At 42.3% G+C, this 26,165-nt stretch overlaps 1 protein-coding gene across 1 annotated transcript in view; it reads left to right on the plus strand.

Moving 5' to 3' along the window:
* Positions 1–26,165, plus strand: part of LOC126247963 (retrotransposon-like protein 1) — a 326,384-nt gene that overhangs the window by 140,256 nt on the left and 159,963 nt on the right. The window contains exon 2 of the mRNA XM_049948523.1: positions 20,181–20,317. Within this exon, the coding sequence (XP_049804480.1) occupies positions 20,181–20,317 (137 nt within the window). The remainder of the gene's footprint in view (positions 1–20,180; positions 20,318–26,165) is intronic.

The following is a 26,165-nucleotide window of genomic DNA, read 5'->3' on the forward strand; positions in this document are numbered from 1 at the left end:
TTTTCTAAATATCATGTACAAGTAAAAATGTTTTTGTTTCTAGACACTGATTTAAACATTGTTACACTAACAAATAAGAATTATTTCCAAGAATTGCTTTGACAAAGAAATATACATACACAAGTAATGAGATATTATCCTAACAAATGGTACAAATGTTAAAAAAAAGGGAAAACATCCAACAAGATAATTTTTTATACTTTGTTTTTATAAGGAGAAAATAAGTAAAATATAGTTATTCTTTTATTTTTATGAGGAGAAAATAAGTGGCATATAGTTTTAGTGTTTATTATGCCTTACTTTTGTTCTTTATATACTGTCCATTTCAGAACTAATGACTTATTTTTATCGATAGTTATTTTTTTACTTAAGTCCATAGTCAATGACTGTTATTTTGTAGTTTATTAGCTGTCTGGTGTGCTTAACGTATTTAGTTTTTCACCCGTTTCTTTTGCACAATTCCTACACCACATAATTTGATTTCACACATTCACACAATCCAATGAATGTTTAAGCATGAGGTTGGCGAATGTTTTTGCACGAAGGTGATGGACTTGAGGGAGATGGATGTGGGCAAGTATTTGATGTACAGCTTCGTTCGTCATTCCTTGTTGGCTTGGCAAGTGTTTGTTGCTGTTGTGGAGGTCCCATAATGGAATGGAGCTGTGAGTGCAGAATCTGGTGGTTTACTGGCTTTCTATGTGTGAAATTCATCGTTATGTGTCGCTAAAAGCGGTCGTTTTTCGTTGTAATACTTCGCAGGCGACTAGTTTACAATAGGATAGTGATTTGGGAAGGTATGTCATCTATTCTTCACCCATCTTCTTTCTTCATCTCAATCTTGCGAATGTTCAACTTCTGTTCTTCCTGCTTTTTCTCTGCTTCTTACTTGCTTCTTGATTCTTCTCTGGGCAGGATATGGAAATATTTATTGATAACTAGTCGCTTTGAAGTTCTCCTCTTAGTAACAGTTTGATAAATTGTTTGGACGTGCCATTTCTACTTTGTGGAAGTTTTCTTCAGTTTCGTGCATCAGCATGCTGTTTAATAGCAGTAGTGTGACTTTTACACATTATTTTTTTTTTGCCAGTTGTGGCTTGCCCAAGCGGTCTTCTCGTTGGGCCGTTTTTTCTCGCTCCACTGAGTCGGGTCGTTCCAAGACCCTCTTGGCCTTCTGTGTTCCGTCCCAGCAGGGTTCCGCCACTCTGTGGTTTCGTGTTCTGTCCCAGCAGGGTTCCGCCACTCTGTCGTTCCGCTTGGCAGCAGATTTACTGCCCACTTTGGCTACCCTCTGTTGGTCTCTCTCTGTCCTTTCCCTTCTCTCGATGCGTCTGCCTTGTAGGAATCGTGTCTTGCTAATTACGTCCTTTTCTTTCTTGATACTTCTCGCATTGCAACTTGTGGGTCGTTGCATCTGGTCTTTGCTGGAGTTTTTACAATGGTTCTTACAAAAAGTTTTACGTATAATCATCTAACATATGTCTAGTACCTACATTGTTTTACGCCTTCTTAAAAAGCTTTACAAATTTCGGCGCCCTTTCCATGTTGCAATTCTAAGATATTTTGAGTCTTAACTTCTACAAGAATCCTCAAATTCGTTTTTTATTTTTGTTTAGTGTCGTGGTGTATAGCATTTTAGTATTTCATGCTGTTAGACTATCTACGTTTTATCCCTTCACCTTAATCTATGGTACTATTGGTGTTATTTTTGTTTTTGTTTTTATTGAAACTACTTTCTTTTTCCCACCTTCCTCTCTCTTCATTCTTCTTTCTCCTGACGATCTTATCTGCAACATAAACTTGAAATATTTTGTTAATTATTTACTTGAACTTCTTGCAATTTTTCGTCGATTTCTTTATGGACTTCCGACATGAGTTGAGGCGATTCCCCCTTTTGTGCATACCATTCTAATTCTTCATCCTCTTTATCTCGCATCATTCTTAATTGTTTGTTTATAACTGGTATTTCTTCTAATTTTAGCTTTTGCTCAAAGAGAAGTGTGACATTCCCAAATATTACGCTACCTTTCCCTATATCTATTATCGCTCGTCTCTCATTTAAAAAATCTGCACCTATAATCAAACCTACAGTTAGTTTAGGTATAATCACGAAGTTGGCTTCGACCTTTTGACCTTGACACGAAAGAGTTAACCTTTTTTGTCTCGTAAGTTCCGCAGCATTGTTTCTAATAGGACCTCTTACTTTAATCTTACGTGTTTTCAGAACTGGAAATTCCTCATTGGCATTACACTGCATGAATAAATTTTCTGAGATCGCAGTCAGTTCACTTCCGCTATCAATTACAATATTGACTGGGATATGCTTTACCATGGCCTTCAAAATTGGTTGAATTTGAAAGGGTTGGTTCTGTACTTCTTCTTGCATCAAGGAATCCTCCACTGAATCATACATGAGTCTTTTCAGGAATTTCCCTTGTGAATTCGAACTTTCTGTAGGATAAGCTTCGACTGCTACTTCTCTCTCTTTTATTTCCTCTTCTCTATTTCTTCCTTCATTTACGCTTTCTTCAACATCCTCTACTTTTTCCTCATCCTCGTCTATCGTCTCCTTCTTCGTCGCTACTTCCACATAATCGCATCTAAATGCTCTAATTATCTCTTCATAACTTCCTTCATTATATACGTTGGGTTCTGTGCCCACTAGTAACTTATTTTCAACTTCTGTTGACTGCGCATTATTCTCATTGAATTGGCTTTCCCTGGTTTCCATCTCAAATAGCTCTGCAATACTCATTACTTCGTCCTTTCCTCCTACATTCGTTGTGCATGCCTCTGGTAATTCATCTTCCTCGTCAGTATTCTCCCAATTAATTCCGTCCCAACACGATATTGTTATTTTCCTTTCATTTTCATCTGGTCCCTGCGGATTTGTTTCTTCCTTCTTCTCTTCTCGACATAAGGTATTTACTTCTCTGTTCAAGGTGCTGCAATTGTCCTGGGTCGGTGCGTCATTCCCTTTGGCATGGGCGCTTAGCTGTCAAATCGAACGTTTTTCGGGGTTTGGTGGTCTTACCTCCACCTCTTCTATCTGTATTCTCTTTTCTTGCTCCGCTTGCTGATATTGGTTTCTTTGTTGATAATTTGTCGGTCTATTGGCGCTCCAATACCCGATCCGGTTGTCGTTATTCCCTCTGTAATAGTTGTTGCCGTTCCTGGCTGAATTACAGTTATTGCCATATTCTCTTCTAAATCCATAACCGGTTCTTTGTTGAAATCTGTTGTCGTTTCTTGGTGCGAAGTTATCACGTGATTCGTAATTATTGTTTCTTCGTACTGTGTCTTGTAGATTCCACTGCTTTTTGCTTTCGTTTTCACGTGCGCTTCGTGTTTTTCTTGCGTCATCTTCCGAAAATATGAACTCTAGTTCCCTTAGAATACCTTTAAATGCTTCGACGTCATTGCCTCCGCGACCTACTAATGATTGCTGGTATTTCAATGGTAACTTCATCGCGCATAATTTAATCAACTCTCCGTCACTGTATGGTACATCTAAGCATTGATTTTTCTTTGCCATTAATTCGAAAAATTTCACGGGACTCTTCTCTCATGAATTTTCAAAATATGGGTTCTGTAATAATTCGTACTTCACTATGTTCTGTGCTTCGCTGGACCAATATCGTGAGAGAAACTTCTCTCTGAAATCTTCGTACGATCGGCATGTCGCTGCAACATTCTGCATGGTTTCTGCGACTGTTCCTGACATGTGTGCACATATAAAGTCTAATTTGTGTGCTAGCGTCCAGTGTTCTGGTAATCCTACTCGGAACTGATCAATAAAAGTTCGTGGATGTAATGAGTTTCCTTGTCGAAAGTGTTGAAATTTTCTGACTGTGAGGAAATGATCGTTGTCGTACTTCGTCATAGTTCCATATGAAATTCGCGATTCTTCGCCACTTTTGTTTCTGATCATTTCTCCCGTCGTTCTTTCCGGTTGTGATAGATCCATTGGATATTGTCCACTGTAACTTTCGCGTACCCTTGCGTAGTATCGTTGGACTGGTACGCAATAATTTTCTTCCATCGGTTGTGAACGTGTAGCTGAATGCATTGCATTATATTCTTCGCGACCTGGTTTTCCATTGTCACGTATGTTACTTTCCGCCTCTGATTGGAATCGCAAATGCATGATATCTTCGTTAATTGCTTGTTTTTCCGGTGCTGTTACAGATACGGATGTGATTGCAGACTCAGTGCTTGTTCGATCTTGTTCTCTACGCTCTTCAATGGTTTGCAACAACTCTGTTCGCAATTTCTGAAATTGTCGCTTCGTTTGCGCTTCTATTTTGACTATGCGGTTATCATATCTTTTCAGCGCTGCTTTTGTGATACGTTTGCGTAACATACTGTTTTCAACAATTTTACGCGCTGTACCTGCTGCTTGTCTAGTAATTACGTTTATCTGTGTCTCTAGTTTCTTGACTTCTCCCTTGGTGTTGTTACGTAATGTTTTGATCTCGTCCTGAGTGTCATTACGCAATGTTTGTACGTCCGCTTGTACCTTGTCAATGTCTGTTTTCAATTGATTGTGACCTGTTATTAAGTTTCCTATCACTTCTCGAGATTCTTTTGCCTCGTCTTCAATACGACTTAGGTGCAACTGAATTTTTATATTTTGTTCTTTAATCTCACGCATTTGTCTCGTGGTTTCTGCAATTTGTTTCGTCGTTTCTGCATTCTGAATTTTAATTTGGTTCGCAATTTCTTTATTTTGTCTTGTCATGGTTTCCGTCATTAATTGTAATAATTCTGCCAGATTGGTGATTCCTATTGCGTTTTCTTTCGACGTCCTACGCTCTGTGTTTTCGCCCATGTGTTGGTTTGCAACCGATTGCATTGAACTGTGCGGTGACACGTTTCTGCTCGCATTCCTTGTACACTGTGGTGAGGGAGCTCTGATTCTTGTACTATGGGTTCTACGTATTCAAGACGCAAGTTAGAATTCTCATCGGCTGTCTCTCTACTTTCCTGCTCCTCTGTCGTATGCTGACTTATGTTTTCTATGCCTTGACGTACATTATCCTCGTTATGGTGCGTTATCTGTCCTATTTCTCGCGATATTGCATCGTCTGTTGTAGTGTCCTCTATTCTCTGTCCGACTTCATGTTGGGTCTCTACCTCAATTCGGTCAAGGTCTCGATCTGCCATTGCTAATCTTTCCGAATCCCTTATTTTCTGTTTTAAAAGCAATTCACACTCCCTACTTCGCGTCAACATGCGCTCATACGATCTCACGCGATTCATAAACTTTTTGCACACACGAGTTGACAATCCATTCACTTACTTGTTGGGTCAGAACCAACTTGTCAACGATGTATCCGCCACCTGTGCGCTTGCATTGGAGAGAAAACTTAATTCTAATAATATTAAAATCCATAATTTAATTATGCTATTGTCTCTGCTAGAATGTCTCACGTTCTATTGAATACTTTTATTATCTATCGCTGCAGCTACTGTTTTCGACTATGTATAACTTTAGGAAAAAAATTTTTTTTACTACGAAACTTTTTCAACAGGATATTTTTCTGACCTAGTTAGGCATGTGGTCGCCCTTCAATCATGGTATTTTACCATCCTGGCAGGGTCGCCATTCTCTACCATTCTGCGTGGTGTCTGTTGTTCTACGTCGTGTCTCCCTACCACTTTCATGCAACGATGCTCTGAGTGCGTTTTTTAGGGAATTGACTAGTTTGAACCTGGGACCTGTTGCTGGTAAGGAGACGCCAGACCACACATGACATGTAGAGTTCAGAAGAGTTCAGTGAAACTAGCGATGATATAACCAGATACTTAATGATTTCAGCGTCAGCTCCACTGCACTCCCTATAAAAGAATCTTAATACTACTTAAATTTAGTGGAAGGGGTTCAAGGCTTTCCTATTTTTAGTTAGCTGGTAAAATAACGTCGAAAAAGCAGTTAAGTTTACCATTGGAAATTTCATTCTACTCACAAAACATTGTTTATAAATTGCACTATTGATAAAAGGAAAGGTTTTAATACAGGATGATAAAAACCAACTGCATTCAACAAAAATGTGAACGAATATTCCCTGAATGGGTTTCCAAGTTCTACAATGGATCGAAGGATGACCTATGCCATATCACATCTATAATCTAGGTTTAAATTAAGTTTCAGTAAAGAGAAAAACTATCAAAATGGTCTACAGTGATCCGCAATTATCTTTACTTATCTGACTTGAAGTAAATTACAGTGGCTGATGTGGCTTCTCAATAATTATATAACAGAAAAATCATCGCGTTTCAGATTTTAACTTACGTAGCAAATGTGAATACCATGAGCTTTAATTGACGATCGACACTAGTATTACGTAAAACGGGGATGTAACAGATGAGACTTCTGCAGTTCTGAGTGAAGCCTTATGCGCTCAAAAATGCGGCATCGCGTGTGTTCATTACCTTGTCGGTGTTCGTCAGGGGGCGGCGGCTGGCGCAGCTCCATTGAGCTCGCCGTATCGGAAGCAACTCTCTTCTAACTTCTCCTTACTACAATTTACCGAAGTTGGTTTTAAAAAAAACTGTCTAGCTGTGTTTTCATCTGACCAATCAGGGTCTCAATGTTAACCTTAAGCTCCGCCTACAAAAATTCTGTCTATCCAATGAGAAACGTTATACGTTTCATGGTGGGGCAATGTTTTTAAAGTTTGCAACATAACAGAGACGCGAAAAAGTCTCACACTAAAACTTGCAGCTGGTGTTGCCCTTTTAGTGTTATCGTAAGATCTATACTGTTCTTCTGGAGGGCTCTTAATATGGGCTGGGGGGTAGTCCTGGCGGTTACTTTTCTTGGTGGGGCAATGTTTTTAACGTTTGCAACGTAACAGAGACGCACAAAAGTCTCACGCTAAAACTTGCGGCTGGTGTGGCCCTTTTTGTGTTATCGTAAGATCTATACTGTTCTTCTGGAGGGCTCTAGCTTTTAACATGGGCTGGCAGGTGGTCCTAGCGGTTACTTTTCGTGGTGGGGCAATGTTTTTTATGTTTGCAACTTAACGGAGATGTGAAAAAGTCTCACGCTAAAACTTGCGGCTGGTGTGGCGCTTTTAGTGTTATCGTAAGATCTATACTGTTTTTCTCGAGGGCTCTAGCTTTTAACATGGGCTAGGGGGGTGGTCCTGGTGGTTATCTGGCGACGTGGGTGTCCGTCCCTTATCGTAGGGCCTTCTAGCTTAACACGGTTCTGCTCTCGGCTTCTGTTCTCGTTTCTCTCCTCAGAACTGTGTTTGTCTCACGGTGGGAAGGTATGACATGCATTTAGGCATTCTTGTGTTAGTCTGTGGTATTCCATTTGCTCACTCATTACTCGTATTACTTTGGTTAATTTAATGTCACGATTTATTCGGAGCTATGTGACATACTACTGGATTTGCTTATCACGTCAGGGTTTTCATGGAAGGTGTTGGATTTGCCTGACACCTTACACCCGTGTGTATAACATCTATACTGACGGAAAAAAATCGCAACGCCAGAAAATAATTAATTCAGAGTAATGAAATTTAGGGGTACAATTGTCTAGGAAACATACTTCAGTGATTAACACTGCAAGACCATAGGGTAATTAAGTGCGGGATACGCCTTTGCAACTGTGAAATGCTGGTACATTAATAACTGGTGTAACCGCCACAATGTTATTACGCAAGGATGCAGACGTACACGCTTTGTATTGTACGGATGCTGGATGTCAGATTTTGGGATATAGTTCCACGCATGTTACTCTTGGACGGTCAATCCGGTGACGGCTAATACTGTTTGTGGATGAGGCTGGAGTTCTCGTCCGACGACATCCCATACTCGTGTGTGCTCGATTGGAGCTTGGAGACAGGTCTGGTGTCGGGCAAGCCAAGGCAACATGTCGACACTCTGTAGAGCATGGTGGGTGCAACAGCGGTTTGTGGGAGAGCGCTATCCTGTTGGGAAACACTCACTGGAATGCTGTTCATCAGTGGCAGCACAACAGGTCGAATCACACTACTGAAGTACAATTTTGCAGTCAGGGCGCGTGGGAGAATCACTAGGGTGCTTCTGCTGTCATACGAAATCGCTCCCCAGACCGTAACTCCAGATGTGGATCCAGTGTGTCTAGCACACGGACTGGTTGGTTGCAGGCCCAGAGCTGGCCTCCTCATAACTAATACACAGGCATCACTGCCACTGAGGCAAAACCAGTTATCATCAGGATACACAACAGACCTCCACCCTGCCCTCCAATGAGCTCTCGCTTGACACCACTGAAGTCGCAAATGGTGGTGGTTTGGACTCAGTGGAATGCACACTACAGGGCGTCTGGCTTGGAGCTGTTCTAGAAGTAACATTTCTTTGTGCCACTGTGGTGCCGGCTGCTGCTCAAATTGCTGCTGCAGATGCAGTATGCACCACAGCCATGCACCAAACAAGGTGGTCTCCCTTCCCGTTAGCGCTACGTGGCTGTGCGGATCCCGGTCTTCTTGCGACCATAGATTCTCGTGACTACCGCTGCCAGCACTCATGTACAGTGGATTGATTTCCGCCAAGTCTCTCTGCAGTATTTCAGAAGGAACACCCAGCTTCTCGTGGCCCTATTACACGACCTCATTCAAACTCAGAGACAACTCATCACGTCCAATCTCTTAGCCAACTAACGCTCACGACCGTTACAGCGCGTATTTAAGACAAACCTGATTTGCATCCTCATAGTGCAGTTACTAGCGCACTCCTATGCGACTGGCGCGAAGTCTGAATAGACGTCATCTCTCAGATGTAGGAACACGCCTTTTATGTCGTAAACTCCTCCTTGGTGTTGTGATTTTTTCCGTCATTATATTAAAGAATGTTACAATGTACGTATAATATTAGAGTTCGGGTTTGATTACCTTATTGTTTTAACTACTGTAGAAAGGTAAACCATCCCTTCCTTTAAAGACTAGTGGTACCCACATAGATGGTCAAACCGAGACCATTCTCTTCCTATGAAGCGCTGTAAAGTAAGACAACTTTTCCACTATTCTCGTTACCTTCTTGGTAATGACTCCAAGCAAAAATTTAAATAAATAATGGTAGAGAAAGTGTTCCTTTATGTCGGTAGGAAGCGAAATAATCCCCAAGAGAAATCGCATGTCTCATGCGTTTCAAGCAGCGGATTATTATGAGAACCTTGAGAACGTACTTAATATTATGATGTCGTCCAGAGTGCCTTACGTTAAAGTTTGCGGATAGTTTTCGCACATACAAGTTTTTTTTTTTTTTTTGTTTTTTGTTTAGATGTCATTGCACTCACCGCAAGGCTGCTGTGAAAGTCTGAATAAAAGGAAATGTCAAAAAAAGGGGGGTTATAAATATTAATTATTCGAATAAGAAGCGAATTTTCTACAGATAACGGAAATCAACAGGACCACTGAGTACAAAAGCATGCTACGCTTCTGCCGCGCGGGATTAGCCGAGCGGTCTCAGGCGCTGCAGTCATGGACTGTGGGGCTGGTCCCGGCGGAGGTTCGAGTCCTCCCTCGGGCATGTGTGTGTGTGTGTGTGTTTGTCCTTAGGATAGTTTAGGTTAAGTGGTGTGTAAGCTTAGGAACTGATGCCCTTAGCAGATACGTCCCATAAGATTTCACACACATTTGAACATTTGATGCTACACTTGTCATATTGTAAATCATACCGCATTTAGTTGAAATTATAGTGCTTGCGAAGTAATAGAATCGTAATAATCACATTAAGGCTGCAGTTAAGAATTAGAAATATTAAAGCATATACACGTTTATCCCTGGAATGAGCACCGCGAGTGGTGGTGTTGTGGCACTGCAATAGATTTGTTGTGCAACTTAAAGGGGATAGTCTGCCCTTACAAAATTTTTTCATCGTAAGAGTTTACAATCTTCTTTCATTCATACTGATCGAGCGAGGTGGCGCAGTGGGCTGACATTCGGGAGGACGACGGCTCAAACCTGCGTCCGGCATTCCTGATTTAGGTTTTCGGTGATTTCCTTAAATCGCTTGAGGCAAATGCCGGAGTGGTTCCTTTGAAAAGGCACGGCTTACTTTCTTCCCAATTCTTACCTAATCCGATGGGATCGACGACCTCGCTGTTTGGTCCCCGCCCCAAAATCCATTCATAGCAGGCAGGTGTGGTCGAGCGGTTCTAGGTGCTTCAGTCTGGAACCACGCTGCCGTTACGGTCGCAGGTTCGAATGCTGCCTCGAGCATGGATGTGTGTGATGTTCTTAGGTTAGTTAGGTTTAAGTAGTTCTAAGTTTAGGGGACTGATGACATCAGATGTTCAGTCCCATAGTGGTTAGAGCCATTTGAACCATTCGTACTGAGCTGCAGTAATACGCTACTTTGTTGTTATGCCTGCCAGATTATGAATCTTGTAGGTTTCAGACAACCAGTCACAACTCTACATGAATAGCTTAAAGCATCATTTACCTGGTGTGCACTTACTGACTGGTACCACACAGAGGCTGAAATATTCGCTTTGTGACTAACACAATGCACATGTGAGTACGTGCACCCCAGGTGGCGCCTGACAGTTTGCTACGAACGTTGTTTGCCTCTGATACCTTTTGCTCTGTTTGCAGTATGTGTGCCCTGAAGGTGAGTGCACGCTCTAGGGTTGCACCCAAATGTTTCGGCGTAAAACAGTGATCCATCTCATATACGTTCCAATTAAGTTTGAGTCTGTTTGCAACATCCTTGTTAGAAGAGTCACCATTTAGAAAGCATTACAGTTATTTTCATTCTTATTTACAAGCAGTCTTGGTGAACAGGTAGTGTGTCGGACAACATCTACGAAGTGTGCTTGCCGATCTTTCAACGGCCCACACCACTCGGTACTGCGATATTATGAACTCTCTCTTTCTGAAGCTCTTCCTGCCAAAAAAATCTGGTAATGACATGAATTAATGCAAGTTCAGGGTATGATAAAGGTGAAATGAATAAAAATGTTGCCGGCCGGAGTGGCCGTGCGGTTCTAGGCGCTACAGTCAGGAGCCGAGCGACCGCTACGGTCGCAGGTTCGGATCCTGCCTCGGGCATGGATGTGTGTGATGTCCTTAGGCTAGTTAAGTTTAATTAGTTCTAAGTTCTAGGCGACTGATGACCTCAGAAGTTAAGTCGCATAGTGCTCAGAGCCATTTGAACCAATAAAAATGTTAGTTCATTTCGTTTAGTCTGCACTCCTACAGACGACGTCAATCCGCACATCAACTGTTGAACTTGAGTTCTCTCCAAGCAGGTGCTCCGAGAATGCCTCCAGAACAGTAGAACGGGACGGACTGCGGTTTATTTTAGCTAGGCACACGATGAAACCGTGAGCGACTCGCCTATCTCCCTGGAAGTGGTGCAGTTACTGCAACTTGACAACTAAGTAACTACTCCACGCTCCTTAGAGTGAGGTCCAAGACTCTTCTCATATACAATTCTGTTACGACACGCTAAGCATTGTGTAACTTACACCAATGCGTTCGGCGTATTAAGAGTGTCGCTTGTTAGTAAATTGTTCTGTAACAGTTGAAAGCGCCCTAATATTTGTTGAATAGGAGTCTGTCTTCTTTTTAAACTGCAACACTGGTTCAAACTTCCTACAGGCACACGAATGATGTTTTGTTATTTGAGCAATGCCTGAAATTCCCTGTTTGTAGTTTCTTACCCATGCCTCCCCTAACCGTACTCTACTCAAACATACTGAAATTCTGGTGAAAATATTCTATTACAGACATGTTCTAGTAAACGTCGTTAATATAGTATGGTTTCTGATGCTAAAAATTTGCATCTTTGGCTGCAGTGGTCGTAGTATATAATTTAGTTTTCGGTACTTCATATTGCAGAAAAATTCTTCCAGCACTCACAGATAAATTAATAAAGATTTCCAACCGATTGTAACGAACAAATGAAATTCTCGTTGCTCTGTCAACACTCGCATGATGTTAATGCCAGTGTAATACATCTTTTCACGGTTTTAAACACGATATGTGCTAACTGCTCGTAATTTTCTCGTCTAATTGTCTCGCACTGCGGCTGAGTGTTGAGTACTCAGTTCGGCACTCGTGGTATCATTCGTGTAATGTGCGTACTGTAAGACCTTCGGTACACACACCATCAGATTATTTGACTTGTCGCTCTAACGAAGTAGGCCAGTGTCAGCAGTATGTCTCGTGGTCTTATCGTGGCGTGTTCATCTTCTGCCATTAGGTCAGACGATACAAATGCCACTTGCACGCTTAGAGTAGCAGATTGACGGTGACCAACTTTAAACAGAACTTGATTAATTTTCACACACATTTATTAAAATAATAAAAAGCATAGAAATTACTTAACTTGGTTCTGGATGCTATTTACAATTGACAATCTAGGTTCCTGTGGTCTTGGTACGTTAATCTTATTCTCACATATATCTGATACTTGACAAAGTGTCTATTCATTTATCTTCATGGCTATGTACAGGAATATGGTATTCTTACTAGGCGCAGACTGAAACTTGACTATAGACTGGTACAGACAAATGCAGACTAATGCAGACTGACTAATCGGAGGTCTGTGCACTCGTTATAATACGTCGCGCGTTCAGGCATCACTGCGCTAGTGTGGTCCGCGAGGAGAAAAGGTTCTACGTTAGCAGCAATCTCATTGGCTGCGTTACATATTAATACGCGGATCGGCAGAAGCAGAATTTGGTCCGTCTTTATGGCAGCGCCATCTCGTAGAGCGGAGACGGACGAGCGCTGCGCCTGCGCTGTTGTGCTTAGCGGGGCGCGCTCTAGTGGGAAAGTTGTGTACGCGCTGACTACGCGGAACTATGTACACAACAATTCTTGTCACGTTTATACACTTAAACAGGCAATATGCAATAAACTATGTATCTATTTGATCCCGCGATGCCAAAATAGAAGACTAATGCTAAATTTACACTGCCCGCGATGCGATGCCGAGCCGAGCGGAGCTATGAGGCGCTGAAATCGCGTGACAATGGGCAGGCTTGGTATAACAGTGGCAACAGAGCGGTGTCCGTTTAGACAGCAGGCTGGGCCGAGCGATGTGATGTGCTGCGATGCGATGACTCCGCTGTAGTCGCAACCGAGTTTGCGTTTCGCGCGAGTGTTTGGAGCGATTGCTTGTTTGCGCTTGCGTCTGGAGTAATTGCTTGTTTGCGATGGACATCAATGGCCCCCACACAATTCAGAAAATTCCAGTTGGTATACATGTGTTTTGCAGCGGTTTGAAGCAGTGGTATAGTAGGAGAAGGCAGGTGTACTAATTGTGGCGCACGTTTCATGCACACATTGTGCGACTGTAGTTAGACCCATCCGTAACGACTGTGACAGTGCATGGAAAGACATCCCAATCGACAAATATCTGAAAAAGAATGAAATGAGCATAATTAAAGGATGTGTAGGATCTCCGTAGGATTTTCAGTTAATGTGCTAAGGACAAAAAATGCATTACGTATACAGTGTACTTAATTATTTACGCATATTTTCACGTCTATATTTTCAGGCGAGGTACTGAAGAATAAATGGAAGAACCTACGTGACACTTTCCGCTCTGAAATAAAAAAAAACTCGTGCTGAACGTTCAGGAGACGAAGGTGGCATGCCGCCTTTCCAATCCAATTGGCCGTGGTACGAGCTAATGACCTTCCTGACTGACATAATGACTCCACGGAAGACGAAGACTAATGATCATCACAGTAAAAGAACAGCATCGCAACACGACGACGCATACGACGACGTACCATTTTCACCAGCTCTTACAGAGAGAGAAAGTGTTTCACCTGATAAAACCAACCAAGCCAGCTCTTCAAGACTGTCTGTAAGTTCAGAGGGTTGCGTTTCGATGCCTCCTCCCTGACCCACCCTACACATAAACCAAAACAAGAGATCCAAGAAATCGACAAACTCTGAGTTGCTAAATATAGAGAAGCAAAAGTTGAAGCTAATTGAGCAACAAATGTCGAAATCAGAAACGCAAGATGACAGCTATCATTTTGTAGTGAGTTTGCTGCCAGCAATGCGAAAACTATCACCAGCAGCCGGGATAAAAATTCAGCAGGTTCTTTTGGAAGAATTGGAACAATCAACCACTTCCACTGCACATTCGTTGATGTCACCCTATGCACCTGAAAATCCAGTTGAAATCGTAATTGCTGGAAATCCGCAAAATGAAATAGTCATTTCTGAAATTCAACCTTATGACATTGTTATACCAAGCCACCGAGATTCTGAAAACTTTGATACTTAAGTGAGTGAACTGTGATGTATTTTACTTCTCATTATCAACTACGCCAAAATTTATTAAAAGAAAGTTTGAATCTATCACAATTTGTAAATTTTTCATAATAAAATGATTGCTGTAAACTTAATATTGTGCACTTACCTGATGGTGATCATAACTTTCTCTTCAGGGGTAATAGCCATTCTGAAATTTGTGTTTTGCTTCTGTAATCTATTTGAAACAGACGACACTATATAATCAAATGTCTCTGTACTCATTCTGAAATAATTCCAAAATTTATCCTCATCTTTTCTCAAGTCACTGTACAAATGATGAAATTCTCCTAAAGCCCTCCTCTCCTTGTTGATTTCATGCACCCATTCACGACTGCGTTGAATTCTCAGAGCACTGTTTTCTAATAAAAAAGAATTTACTGGGTCGAAGAAACACGACATCGTGTCGAGACTGCTCAATTGCTGGCCAGATCGCGCGCGCTGTATCGTGTGCAATGTGAACGCTCCATCGCATTGCATCGCTTTGGCCATTATGCCTCGCATCGCATCGCATCGCATCACAGGCAGTGTAAACGTACACTAACGCTTCAGCAAACGTTAGCTTGCGAGCACGGCGCCACAGGCGGGACCGCGCCATCCGCAGCAGCCAGTCAGCGGAAAGTCAACAGACCAGTCGTCGAAGATCTCTAGTCACCACTGTCACGCCGAACCCACCGTTGTTTTCGCCTCATATTGCACAGTATCCTCAATCTGCTGTCTGTAGTTATCATAATTCGCGCCTCGTCCATGAAACTATCCTTGGTCCACGCTATGGACTTGGTACCTGCTCACAGCTGGCGGCCTGGTCTGCTCTTGTGTTTTTGCAGCAGGACGCTGTAATCTAGTAAGAAAGTTTACTGTTGTGGTCTTGAACTGGATTCACGTTCTACCAGAAAAACAACGATTCAACAATCACAACAATTAATTCCACACTAATTCAAATTTTTACCGTTTAAATTCATGCGCTGGATTCCACGCTTACTCTTCCAAGTATGGGCAGCTATCACCGTTCAGCTCACTTCGCTAACAGAAAACTATCGATGCTGGAGGCAGCAGTATTGCATACTGTTGTCACGGTTTTTAAAACATTTGAAAAATATTGAGTATTTGCACCTTTATCAGCAAAGGTGAAATTAGTAGAGCAGTGTGAATGCGGATTTTTCATGTGCAGTTCTGATGTTATTTTAGCAGCCAAAATAGCACATATTTTCATATATTTCACTTCCAATGCATCCTTGTGTTATTCAAATTAAAATACACTTATTCATCGGTACAATGACTTACATACTGTTTTCTGGTAGTTACTAAGACTAGAGAGGAATTGAAATTTCGTAGCTTCCGCAGCTACTTCATCCGCTTTCCACTCAAATTATATTCTTCAGCGGGGATGCAAATGAATAGTTTTACCGCTATATGATGTTTCATTCAAAGCAATGGACAAACGAGCTAAACTGCACACGTTACGAGCACATAAGCATCCTCACTGAAAAAAACTGTCGATAAAGAATGGGGCACAATGAAGACAGAAAGAGGAATGGAAAAAAGTACTTCTGTATGGGAAATGGGATTACGGTCGTGATGGATTTATCTAGAAAACTTGAAGCTCTTTCGTGATGGACGAGAACCGAACACAGTCTCAACAGTGGTACGTCAGGATGCGCTCCAGAACATTTCAGTGGGAAACTATGCCATTTATTCAGCATCAAGGAAGAAATATGTGCAAATTATTATACATACTGAAGGAAAATCAAGCATGATTAAATTTTAGATTTTCATTAACTATTTTCAAACAGCTAATTCAAAAAAGTTATTTTACTTGCAGGTATTCCGATCACTGATTCATAAGTAAATAACAAACAGAATTTGGTAATATTTATATGTATCATCACCGACGACCACTTCTCTTCGAAGGACGGAAGGAAGGAACAGAATGTAGGATACTCACTGGAACATTAATGGCTATGCTCTTACAATAAACATTTCCGAATATGCACTGAGAAATTTTCTGGCATCTGGCATTCAGCTCTGCAAGTCACGAAGCACAAGGATATTGCAGAGTATGAAACGATTTCCATCATTCCTCATTTCTCATACATCAGATTAGCCGAGCGCTCTAAGGCGCTGCAGTCATGGACTGTGCGGCTGGTCCCGTCGGAGGTTCGAGTCCTCCCTCGGGCATGGGTGTGTGTGTTTGTCCTTAGGATAATTTAGGTTAAGTAGTGTGTAAGCTTAGGGACTGATGACCTTAGCAGTTAAGTCCCATAAGATTTCATACACATTTGAACATTTTTTTCATACATCAGAACAGGTTAGCGCAGGTACACTGGTATAGCAGAAAGAAAACCAAGGCGGACAATAGCGCACTCCATATCCACTTACATTTGCTATATGCAGATTTTAAAGGCAATACTTTAAAAGCACAAACAAGTGTAAAAAATTAAAGTTATAACACTTATAAAAACACGTTATAAGAACGTATACTCATGCGTCATGAGATCATAATACACATAGACATTTTGTGTACAAGGTAACACTGAAAGTTAACTTCTGTGAAGAGCGTGGTACGGCAAAGCTACCAAGATGTAAATGAACAGCTGCGCGGGTTAGCCGGGCGGTCTAGGGCGCCTTGCCACGGTTCGAGCCGCTCCCCCCGTCGGAGGTTCGAGTCCTCCCTCTGGCATGGGCGTGTGTGTTGCCCTTAGGGTAAGTTAGTTTAAGCTAGATTAAGTGATGTTTAAGTTTAGGGACCGATGCCCTCAGCAGTTTGGTCCCATAGATCTTACCACACATTTCCAAATTTTGTAAATGATTATAGTAAAACGCTTTTAGTGATTGACAGAACCAAAGTACCCTTTTAAATAACGTGTTATTGATAAAATAAGTGCAGCAAGAGAAAAGTCATTATTAAAAGCCGGCCGCTGAGGTCGAGCGGTTCTATGCGCTTCCGTCCGGGACCACGTGGCTGGTACGGTCGCAGGTTCGAATCCTGCCTCGGGCATGGATGTTTATGATGTCCATAGGTTAGTTAGGTTTAAGTAGTTCTAAGTCTATGGGACTGATGACCTCAGATGTTAAGTCCCATAGTGCTTAGAGCCATTTGAGCCATTATTAAAAACATAGCTCAAAATGTTACATCTATTATTAATTGAGAGCAACTAATTGGTATTAAAATTGCTAAAGTGCAGTAACAATAAAGTGGAGTGAGATTAGGTTAACAGTGTCCTCTACTGGGAGATGAGATAACGTTATAGTATTGTGAATGCCGTAGTTATTGGCGGCATTGGTATGACAAATTATTATATGAAACTTATATTTAACTGAAGACCAACAGAGAGATCAGTCTGTCTTCATTGCTTATCTTGTTGCCTTTAAAGTCAAAAATTATCGCCAGAGTTAGTAGTTTTGTTGAGCTTCATCCGTTTCACTTTCTCTTTCTATCCTTATCTGGCAGAAATTCCATTATGCCTTTTTCTGGGATTTAGTAATTACGCACAAGCTGCGAGAAAGAAAGCATTCTCCCTTTGTTCATGTCGTTCTGCTGTGTCTGACCTGCGGTTATTTCCAACTTTCGTCACTATAATTAAAGCTGCTTCATCTCTTGTTTTGGTCTATTTTTGCCACTGTTTATAACTTTATTTCCGGTTGTCTTATGTTTTTCTTTCCTGGTCTCAGTAAAGCAACTCTACAAGCAGGCCCAGGCGACCATGCGATGTTGACTGGCATCCTCGTAATCGTGTACTGTACGACGTCAAGGTGTTGAACGGAGGGGCGTGGAGTCAATACATCGCTTTCCTAGCCATTATCAGCTTTCCAGACCTCCAAGTCTCCATTTCCCATTCAAGTAGCTGATCAGTCGGTCCCAAGAGGCTGAGTTCATCCTGTTCCAGTCTCCCACTACGGAAGAAAAATGGTTCAAATGGCTCTGAGCACTATGGGACTTAACATCTGAAGTTATCAGTCCCCAAGAACTTAGAACTACTTAAACCTAACTAATCTAAGGACAGCACACACATCCATGCCCGAGGCAGGATTCGAACCTGCGACCGTAGCAGTCTCGCGGTTCCCGACTGAAGAGCCTAGAACCGCACGGCCACCGCGGCAGGCGACTACGGAAGAAATTGATGCCAGTGCCAGGAACCGAATTCTCATGTCATTCATATTTAATTTACACATCCGTTAGCTAACTTTCGTCGGGCACACAGTTTTAATCTGCCAGGAAGTTTCATATCAGCGCACACTCCGCTGCAGAGTGAAAATCTCATTCTGCTCGAGTTTCATCTGCCTCCTGCACTCAGTCTGCCCGTGGCGTCTGTTTTAAGTAGTTGACGTTTTGTCTGTGCGTCGGAAAATGTTGAGTGTACAGAAAGAACAGCGTGTTAACATCAAATTTTGTTTCAAACTAGGAAAATCTGCAAGTGAAACGTTTGTAATGTTACAACAAGTGTACGGCGATGATTGTTTATCGCGAACACAAGTGTTTGAGTGGTTTAAACGATTTAAAGATGGCCGCGAAGACACCAGTGATGACACTCGCACTGGCAGACCATTGTCAGCAAAAACTGATGCAAACATTGAAAAAATCGGTAAACTTGTTCGACAAGATCGCCGTTTAATAATCAGAGCATTGTCTGAGTTAACAGGAGTTGACAAGGAAAGTGTTAGGCAGATTCTTCACGAAAGTTTCAACATGAACAAAGTGTGTTCAAAAGTGGTTCCACAGTGTCTCACAATTGAACGGAAGGAACGCCGAAGAATGATTTGTTCTGACATCCTGGAAAACATTGAAAGTGATCCCACCTTCTTACAAAATGTTATTACTTGCGATGAATCGTGGTTTTTTACTTACGATCCCGAAACTAAACGCCAATCGATGCATTGGAAAACTCCTGGTTCTCCACGACAAAAAAAAGCACGAATGTCAAAATCGAAATTCAAGGCAATGATGATTGTTTTTTTTTTTTTTTTTTGACATCAAAGGGATTGTGCACATTGATTGGGTACCAGAGGGACAAACAGTGAATCAGCATTACTACCTTAGCGTCCTGGCTACCCTACGTGAGCGAGTACGGAGAAAACGGAACGATTTGTGGAGAAAAAAGTCATGGATCCTTCACCAAGACAATGCCCAGCTCACAGTGCGTTGTCAGTGAAGACGTTTTTGGCAAAACACAACATTCCCATCTTAGATCATCCACCCTACTCACCTGATTTGGCCCCCTGTGACTTTTTTCTTTTCCCTAAAGTCAAGTCAGCTTTGAAAGGAACTAGATTTGAGACTGTTGAAGCAGTAAAAGAAAAAGCGACGGAAGTAATGTATGGACTTACCGAAAATGATCTGCAGCATTGCTATGAACAGTGGAAAATTCGTATGGAGCGGTGTAGAGACCGAGGAGGAGAGTACATTGAAGGAGATAACATGAAATTGTAAATAATTGTAAATAAATGTTTTTTCCAGCATCAGTCCGGTTTTTTTCTAGCCGCACCTCGTAGAGCGAATGATTAAGCCATTCAGATCGCTTGACACGAATTCCATCAAACATTTATGGAACATAATCGCGAGGTCAGTTCGTGTTCAAAATCCTTCACCGGCAACACTTTCGCAACTATGGACAGCCACAGACGCAGCCCGGGTCAGCATTTCTGCAGGGGACTTCCAGCGGCTTGTTGAGTCCATGTCACATCAAGTTGCTACACTGCGCCAGGGAAAAGGAGGTCAGGCACGATATTAGGAGGTACTTCATGATTTTGCCACCTCAGTGTATTTCTTCGAGACCGTGTTTTCATTATGACTGGCTTTTCTGTGGGTCAAATTCTTCCCATTCTCCTTGCTCGTGTAGAAAGTCGTTTAGGTTAGTTACTAAAAACCAAACGCTTACAATTGCAAGTAACAACGGCTGTTTTCACCAGGGCAGAACGATATCAAGAAGCTGAGGCGCGAGAACGAACAGCTGCGGCGGGAGATCTGGGGCCTGCGCGACGAGTACGACCGCCTGGAGCAGCTGCTGTCCAAGCTGCAGCACCACCAGCAGAACTCCGGCTCTGAGGTCAGTCCCACTGCCCACACATGTCGGCGTAATAGGGTTTCGGCCCTGCTCATAACGAATCTGATATCAAAGTTGAAAAATTCAAAATGGCAGAACCAATATGGTGGACAAAATCGGAAATAAACATGATTACTTTGTAGAAAAATGGGATCTTGGGATATCAAACCATTGTAATTACGAATTTGTTATACAAACTGTAAAAGTCAAATAAGTAGTCCAATATGACCAACAGAATATCAAAACACTGTGTTAGGTCAATTTCCGTATCATTAATATTGTCCTCTTCATAATACGGTGTCAAAAATAACAGCCACACATTCATTTCCCACAAGTCTATCTGCATATTCTGCATTTTAAATCCTTCTAATTATTTTTTCCCTGAATGGGCTTGAGGATTGAAAGCCTTTTACAACCTAGGAAATGTACAATTTTGCTGAAGCTCGGAGACTCATTTCTCAGTGTATGATAGCTCAGCTGGACTTAACTTCAACGTGGATCCCCAACCCTCCTGCTTTTTGACGTATTTCCAGTGAACTTTTTTTAAGTGCATTATCTGAAAACTACCTTGAGCAGTTAAACAGAGAACCAACTCGTGCCGATTACATATTAGACCTTCTGGAGACAAGCAGACCCGAACTATTTGAAACAGTTAACGCAGAACAGGGAATCAGCGATCATGAAGCGGTTACTGTATCGATGATTTCAGCCGTAAATAGCAATATTAAAAAAGGTAGGAAGATTTTTCTGTTTATCAAAAGTGACAAAAAGCAGATTTCAGACTACTTGACGGCTCAACACACAAGTTTTGTCTCAAGTACAGATAGTGTAGAGGATCAGTGGACAAAGTTCAAAACCATCGTACAATATGCATTAGATGAGAATGTGCCAAGCAAGATCGTAAGAGATGGAAAAGAGCCACCGTGGTACAACAACCGAGTTAGAAAACTGCTGCGGAAGCAAAGGGAACTTCACAGCAAACATAAACATAGCCAAAGCCTTGCACACAAACAAAAATTTCGCGAAGCGAAATGTAGTGTGAGGAGGGCTATGCGAGAGGCGTTCAATGAATTCCAAAGTAAAGTTCTATGTACTGACTTGGCAGAAAATCCTAAGAAATTTTGGTCTTATGTCAAAGAAGTAGGTAGATCAAAACAAAATGTCCAGACACTCTGTGACTAAAATGGTACTGAAACAGAGGATGACAGACTAAAGGCCGAAATACTAAATGTCTTTTTCCAAAGCTGTTTCACAGAGGAAGAATGCATTGTAGTTCCTTCTCTAGACTGTCGCACAAGTGACAAATTGGTAGATATCGAAATAAATGACAGAGGGATAAAAAAACAATTAAAATCGCTCAAAAGAGGAAAGGCCGCTGGACCTGATGGTATACCAGTTCGATTTTACACAGAGTACGCGAAGGAACCTGCCCCCCTTCTTGCAGCGGTGTACCGTAGGTCTCTAGACGAGGGTAGCGTTCCAAAGGATTGGAAAAGGGCACAGGTCATCCCCGTTTTCAAGAAGGGACGTCGAACAGATGTGCAGAACTATATACCTATATCTCTAACGTCGATAAGTTGTAGAATTTTGGAACACGTATTATGTTCGAGTATAATGACTTTTCTGGAGACTAGAAATCTACTCTGTAGGAATCAGCATGGGTTTCGAAAAAGACGATCGTGTGAAACCCAGCTCGCGCTATTCGTCCACGAGACTCAGAGGGCCATGCACACGGGTTCCCAGGTAGATGCCGTGTTTCTTCACTTCCGCAAGGCGTTCGATACAGTTTCCCACAGTCGTTTAAGGAACAAAGTAAGAGCATATAGACTATCAGACCAATTGTGTGATTGGATTGAAGAGTTCCTATATAACAGAACGCAGCATGTCATTCTCAATGGAGAGAAGTCTTCCGAAGTAAGTGTGATTTCAGGTGTGCCGCAGGGGTGTGTCGTAGGACCGTTGCTATTCACGATATACATAAATGACCTTGTGGATAACATCGCAGGTTCACTGAGGCTTTTTGCGGATGATGCTGTAGTATATCGAGAGGTTGTAACAATGGAAAATTTTACTGAAATGCAGGAGGATCTACAACGAATTGACGCATGGTGCAGGGAATGGCTATTGAATCTCGATGTAGACAAGTGTAATGTGCTGCGAATACATAGAAAGAAAGATCCTTTATCATTTAGCTACAATATAGCAGGTCAGCAACTGGAAGCAGTTAATTCCATAAATTATCTGGGAGTACGCATTAGGAGTGATGTAAAATGGAATGATCATATAAAGTTGATCGTCGGTAAAGCAGATGCCAGACTAAGATTCATTGGAAGAATCCTAAGGAAATGCAATCCGAAAACAAAGGAAGTAGTTTACAGACGCTTGTTCACCCACTGCTTGAATACTGCTCAGTAGTGTGGGATCCGTACCAGATAGGGTTGATAGAAGAGATAGAGAAGATCCAACGGAGAGCAGCGCCCTTCTACATCTACATCTACATTTACAGGACCATTTAGTGATCGCGAAAGCGTTACGTAGATGATAGATAAACTCCAGTGGAAGACTCCGCAGGAGAGACGATCAGTAGCTCGGTACGGGCTTTTGTTGAAGTTTCGAGAACATACCTTCACCGAGGAGTGATGCAGTATATTGCTCCCTCCTGCGTATATCTCGCGAAGGGACCATGAGGATAAAATCAGAGAGATTAGAGCGCAAACAGAGGCATACCGTCAATCTTTCTTTCCACGAACAGTACGAGACTGGAACAGAAGGGAGAACCGATAGAGGTACTCAAACTGCCCTCCGCCACACACCGTCAGGTGGCTTGCGGAGTATGGATGTAGATGTAGATGTATCGAATAGATCTTCAGTTTCTCTCTGAGATCGAGCTGATGACATCTTTTCGATTTTCTCAACAACAGAAAAGGATACCATACTACTCAAACAGCTTTCTCCGGAACCGTGCGACTGCTACGGTCGCAGGTTCGAATCCTGCCTCGGGCATGGATGTGTGTGATGTCCTTAGGTTAGTTAGGTTTAAGTAGTTCTAAGTTCTAGGGGACTTATGACCACAGCAGTTGAGTCCCATAGTGCTCAGAGCCATTTGAACCATTTTTTTCAAACAGCTTTCGAACTTCTATTAAAGTAATTGGCTTCACACACTGCCACGTGATGTGTGGCTTTCAGCTTGTGGAAATGATTTGTCTCGTACAGTCAAACGCTGTAGCGGAACGTCCAGTTTTTTCGGTAACTGTCTGTTACAAGTTGCTAACAAGCACCCGAAATTTACTTAACAGGTGACTTCCTAGTAACACGAAAATTTATTTCTTTGCAACACCGACTGAGACACCGGATGAACTGAAAACTGATATTGACGCGTAGTGGTTACTTCGTATAATATTGTCATCACTTTTTATCAGCTTATGATCTTCGTTTTTCTTATTTGTTTGTTTATTTATACTTTTTTTACTGTTTATACGTAACAGATCTGTAGAAAAGACCTTCATGTTGAGACAGTTATGCTCTGCAAGTCGATTAATAACATATTTGTAGAAATCTGCACCGAATAGAATACGTTTTAAAAATGTTTCACAAAATGCTCAAACGACTAAATACTGCAGCTGCCATTCCAAATGTGGCTTATTACCAGAATAATATACAAGTGGTTCATAAGGAAAATAATACGTACTTAATCGGCCAAACTTACATACAGTGAAATGTCGAAGACTGTTTCAATGAGCGGGAATTTATAGTGCTAACTTTATTAAGGCCGGCATATGAGCTCACTACCAATTTTATTTTTCTCATTTTCGGCCACGATTTTGGTATCCTGACCAACAGCGCGCCATAGGCACACTCGTGAGATACGATTGGCTTTCGCTCGCCCAAGTACAGAACTTGGACTGTATGTTGCTAGGCAGCGGAAATGACGGCCACACACTTTTAGCTTCAACGTCTCCACAGTGCAACGTTCGTTGCTGCTCGTGATGTGTGGATCCGTGCAGTAGTTGTATTTTGCAGCTGGTGAAACAGGTTGGCTGTAACATATATATTTAGTAATATATGAATCAGAAAACTACTAGTAATGACAGCTGAGAGTCTCGTTCCTCGATGGCTACACAGATGAGATTGGTTTGTCAGTTCGTTCCAAGCACGGCTCCCTGTAGTGTTTTTCGTTATGTCCATACATTATCTAATCAAATGTATCCTGACATCCATCCGTAACGCGAAACTGACCACTAGATGTGACGGGAGGTGGACCCAAGAGTATAAAAGGAGACTTGTAGTATTGTGTTGTCAGTAGAGAAGCGGTAACAGCACAACAGGCCGCTCGTGGGAGCTCAGTGACTCAGAACGTAGACTAGTCGCTGCACGTCACCTGAGTAACAGATACATCACGGACGTTTGAACCCTTGTAAAACAGCCCAAGTCGACTGTTACTGATGTAATTGTGAAGTGGAAACGCGAAGGAACAACAGCAAAACCAAGTACAGGCAGACCTCATGTACTGACGGCTGGGGCCGCAAGTACACTACTGGCCATTAAAATTGTTACACCAAGAACAAAGGCAGATGATAAACGGGTATTCATTGGACAAATATATTATACTACAACTGACATGTGATTACATTTTCACGCAGTTTGGGTGCATAGATCCTGAGAAATCAGTACCCAGAACAACCACCTCTGGCCGTAATAACGGCCTTGATACGCCTGGGCATTGAGTCAGAACTTGGATGGCGTGTACAGGTACAGCTGCCCATGCAGCTTCAACACGATACCACAATTCATCAAGAGTAGTGACTGGCGTGTTGTGACGAGCCAGTTGCTTGGCCACCATTGACCAGACGTTTTCAATTGGTGAGAGATCTGGAGAATGTTCTGGCCAGGGCGGCAGTCGAACATTTTCTGTATCCAGAAAGGCCCGTACAGGACCTGTAACATGAGGTCGTGCATTATCCTGCTGAAATGTAGGTTTTCGCAGTGATCGAATGAAGGGTAGAGCCACGGGTCGTAACACATCTGAAATGTAACGTCCACTGTTCAAAGTGCCGTCAATGCGAACAAGAGGTGACCGAGACGTGTAACCAATGGCACCCCATACCATCACGCCGGGTGATACGCCAGTATGGCGGTGACGAATACACGCAGGCGCTCCTGTCTGTGATGCAGCGTCAAGGGTAACCGCAGCCATGGTCTCCGAGCTGATAGTCTGTACTGCTGCAAACGCTGTCGAACTGTTAGTGCAGATGGTTGTTGTCTTGCAAACGTCCCCATCTGTTGACTCAGGGATCGAGACGTGGCTGCACGATCCGTTACAGCCATGTGGATAAGATGCCTGTCATCTCGACTGCTAGTGGTACGAGGCCGTTGGGATCCAGCATGGCGTTCCGTATTACCCTCCTGAACCCACCGATTCCATATTCTGCTAACAGTCATTGGATCTCGACCAACGCGAGCAGCAATGTCGCGATACGATAAACCGCAATCGCGATAGGCTACAATCCGACCTATATCAAAGTCGGAAACGTGATGGTACACATTTCTCCTCCTTACACGAGGCATCACAACAACGTTTCACCAGGCATCGCCGGTCAACTGCTGTTTGTGTATGAGAAATCGGTTGGAAACTTTCCTCATGTCAGCACGTTGTAGGTGTCGCCACCGGCACCAACCTTGTGCGAATGCTCTGAAAAGCTAATAATTTGCATATCACAGCATCTTCTTCCTGTCGGTTAAATTTCGCGTCTGTAACACGTCATCTTCGTGGTGTAGCAAATTTAATGGCCAGTAGTGTATTAGACAGATAAGAAATCGCATGAAACCAACGGAAGAAATTACTCCTGAATTC

The sequence above is a fragment of the Schistocerca nitens genome, chromosome 3, assembly GCF_023898315.1.
Source record: "Schistocerca nitens isolate TAMUIC-IGC-003100 chromosome 3, iqSchNite1.1, whole genome shotgun sequence".
NCBI classification, from domain to species: Eukaryota; Metazoa; Arthropoda; class Insecta; order Orthoptera; family Acrididae; genus Schistocerca; species Schistocerca nitens.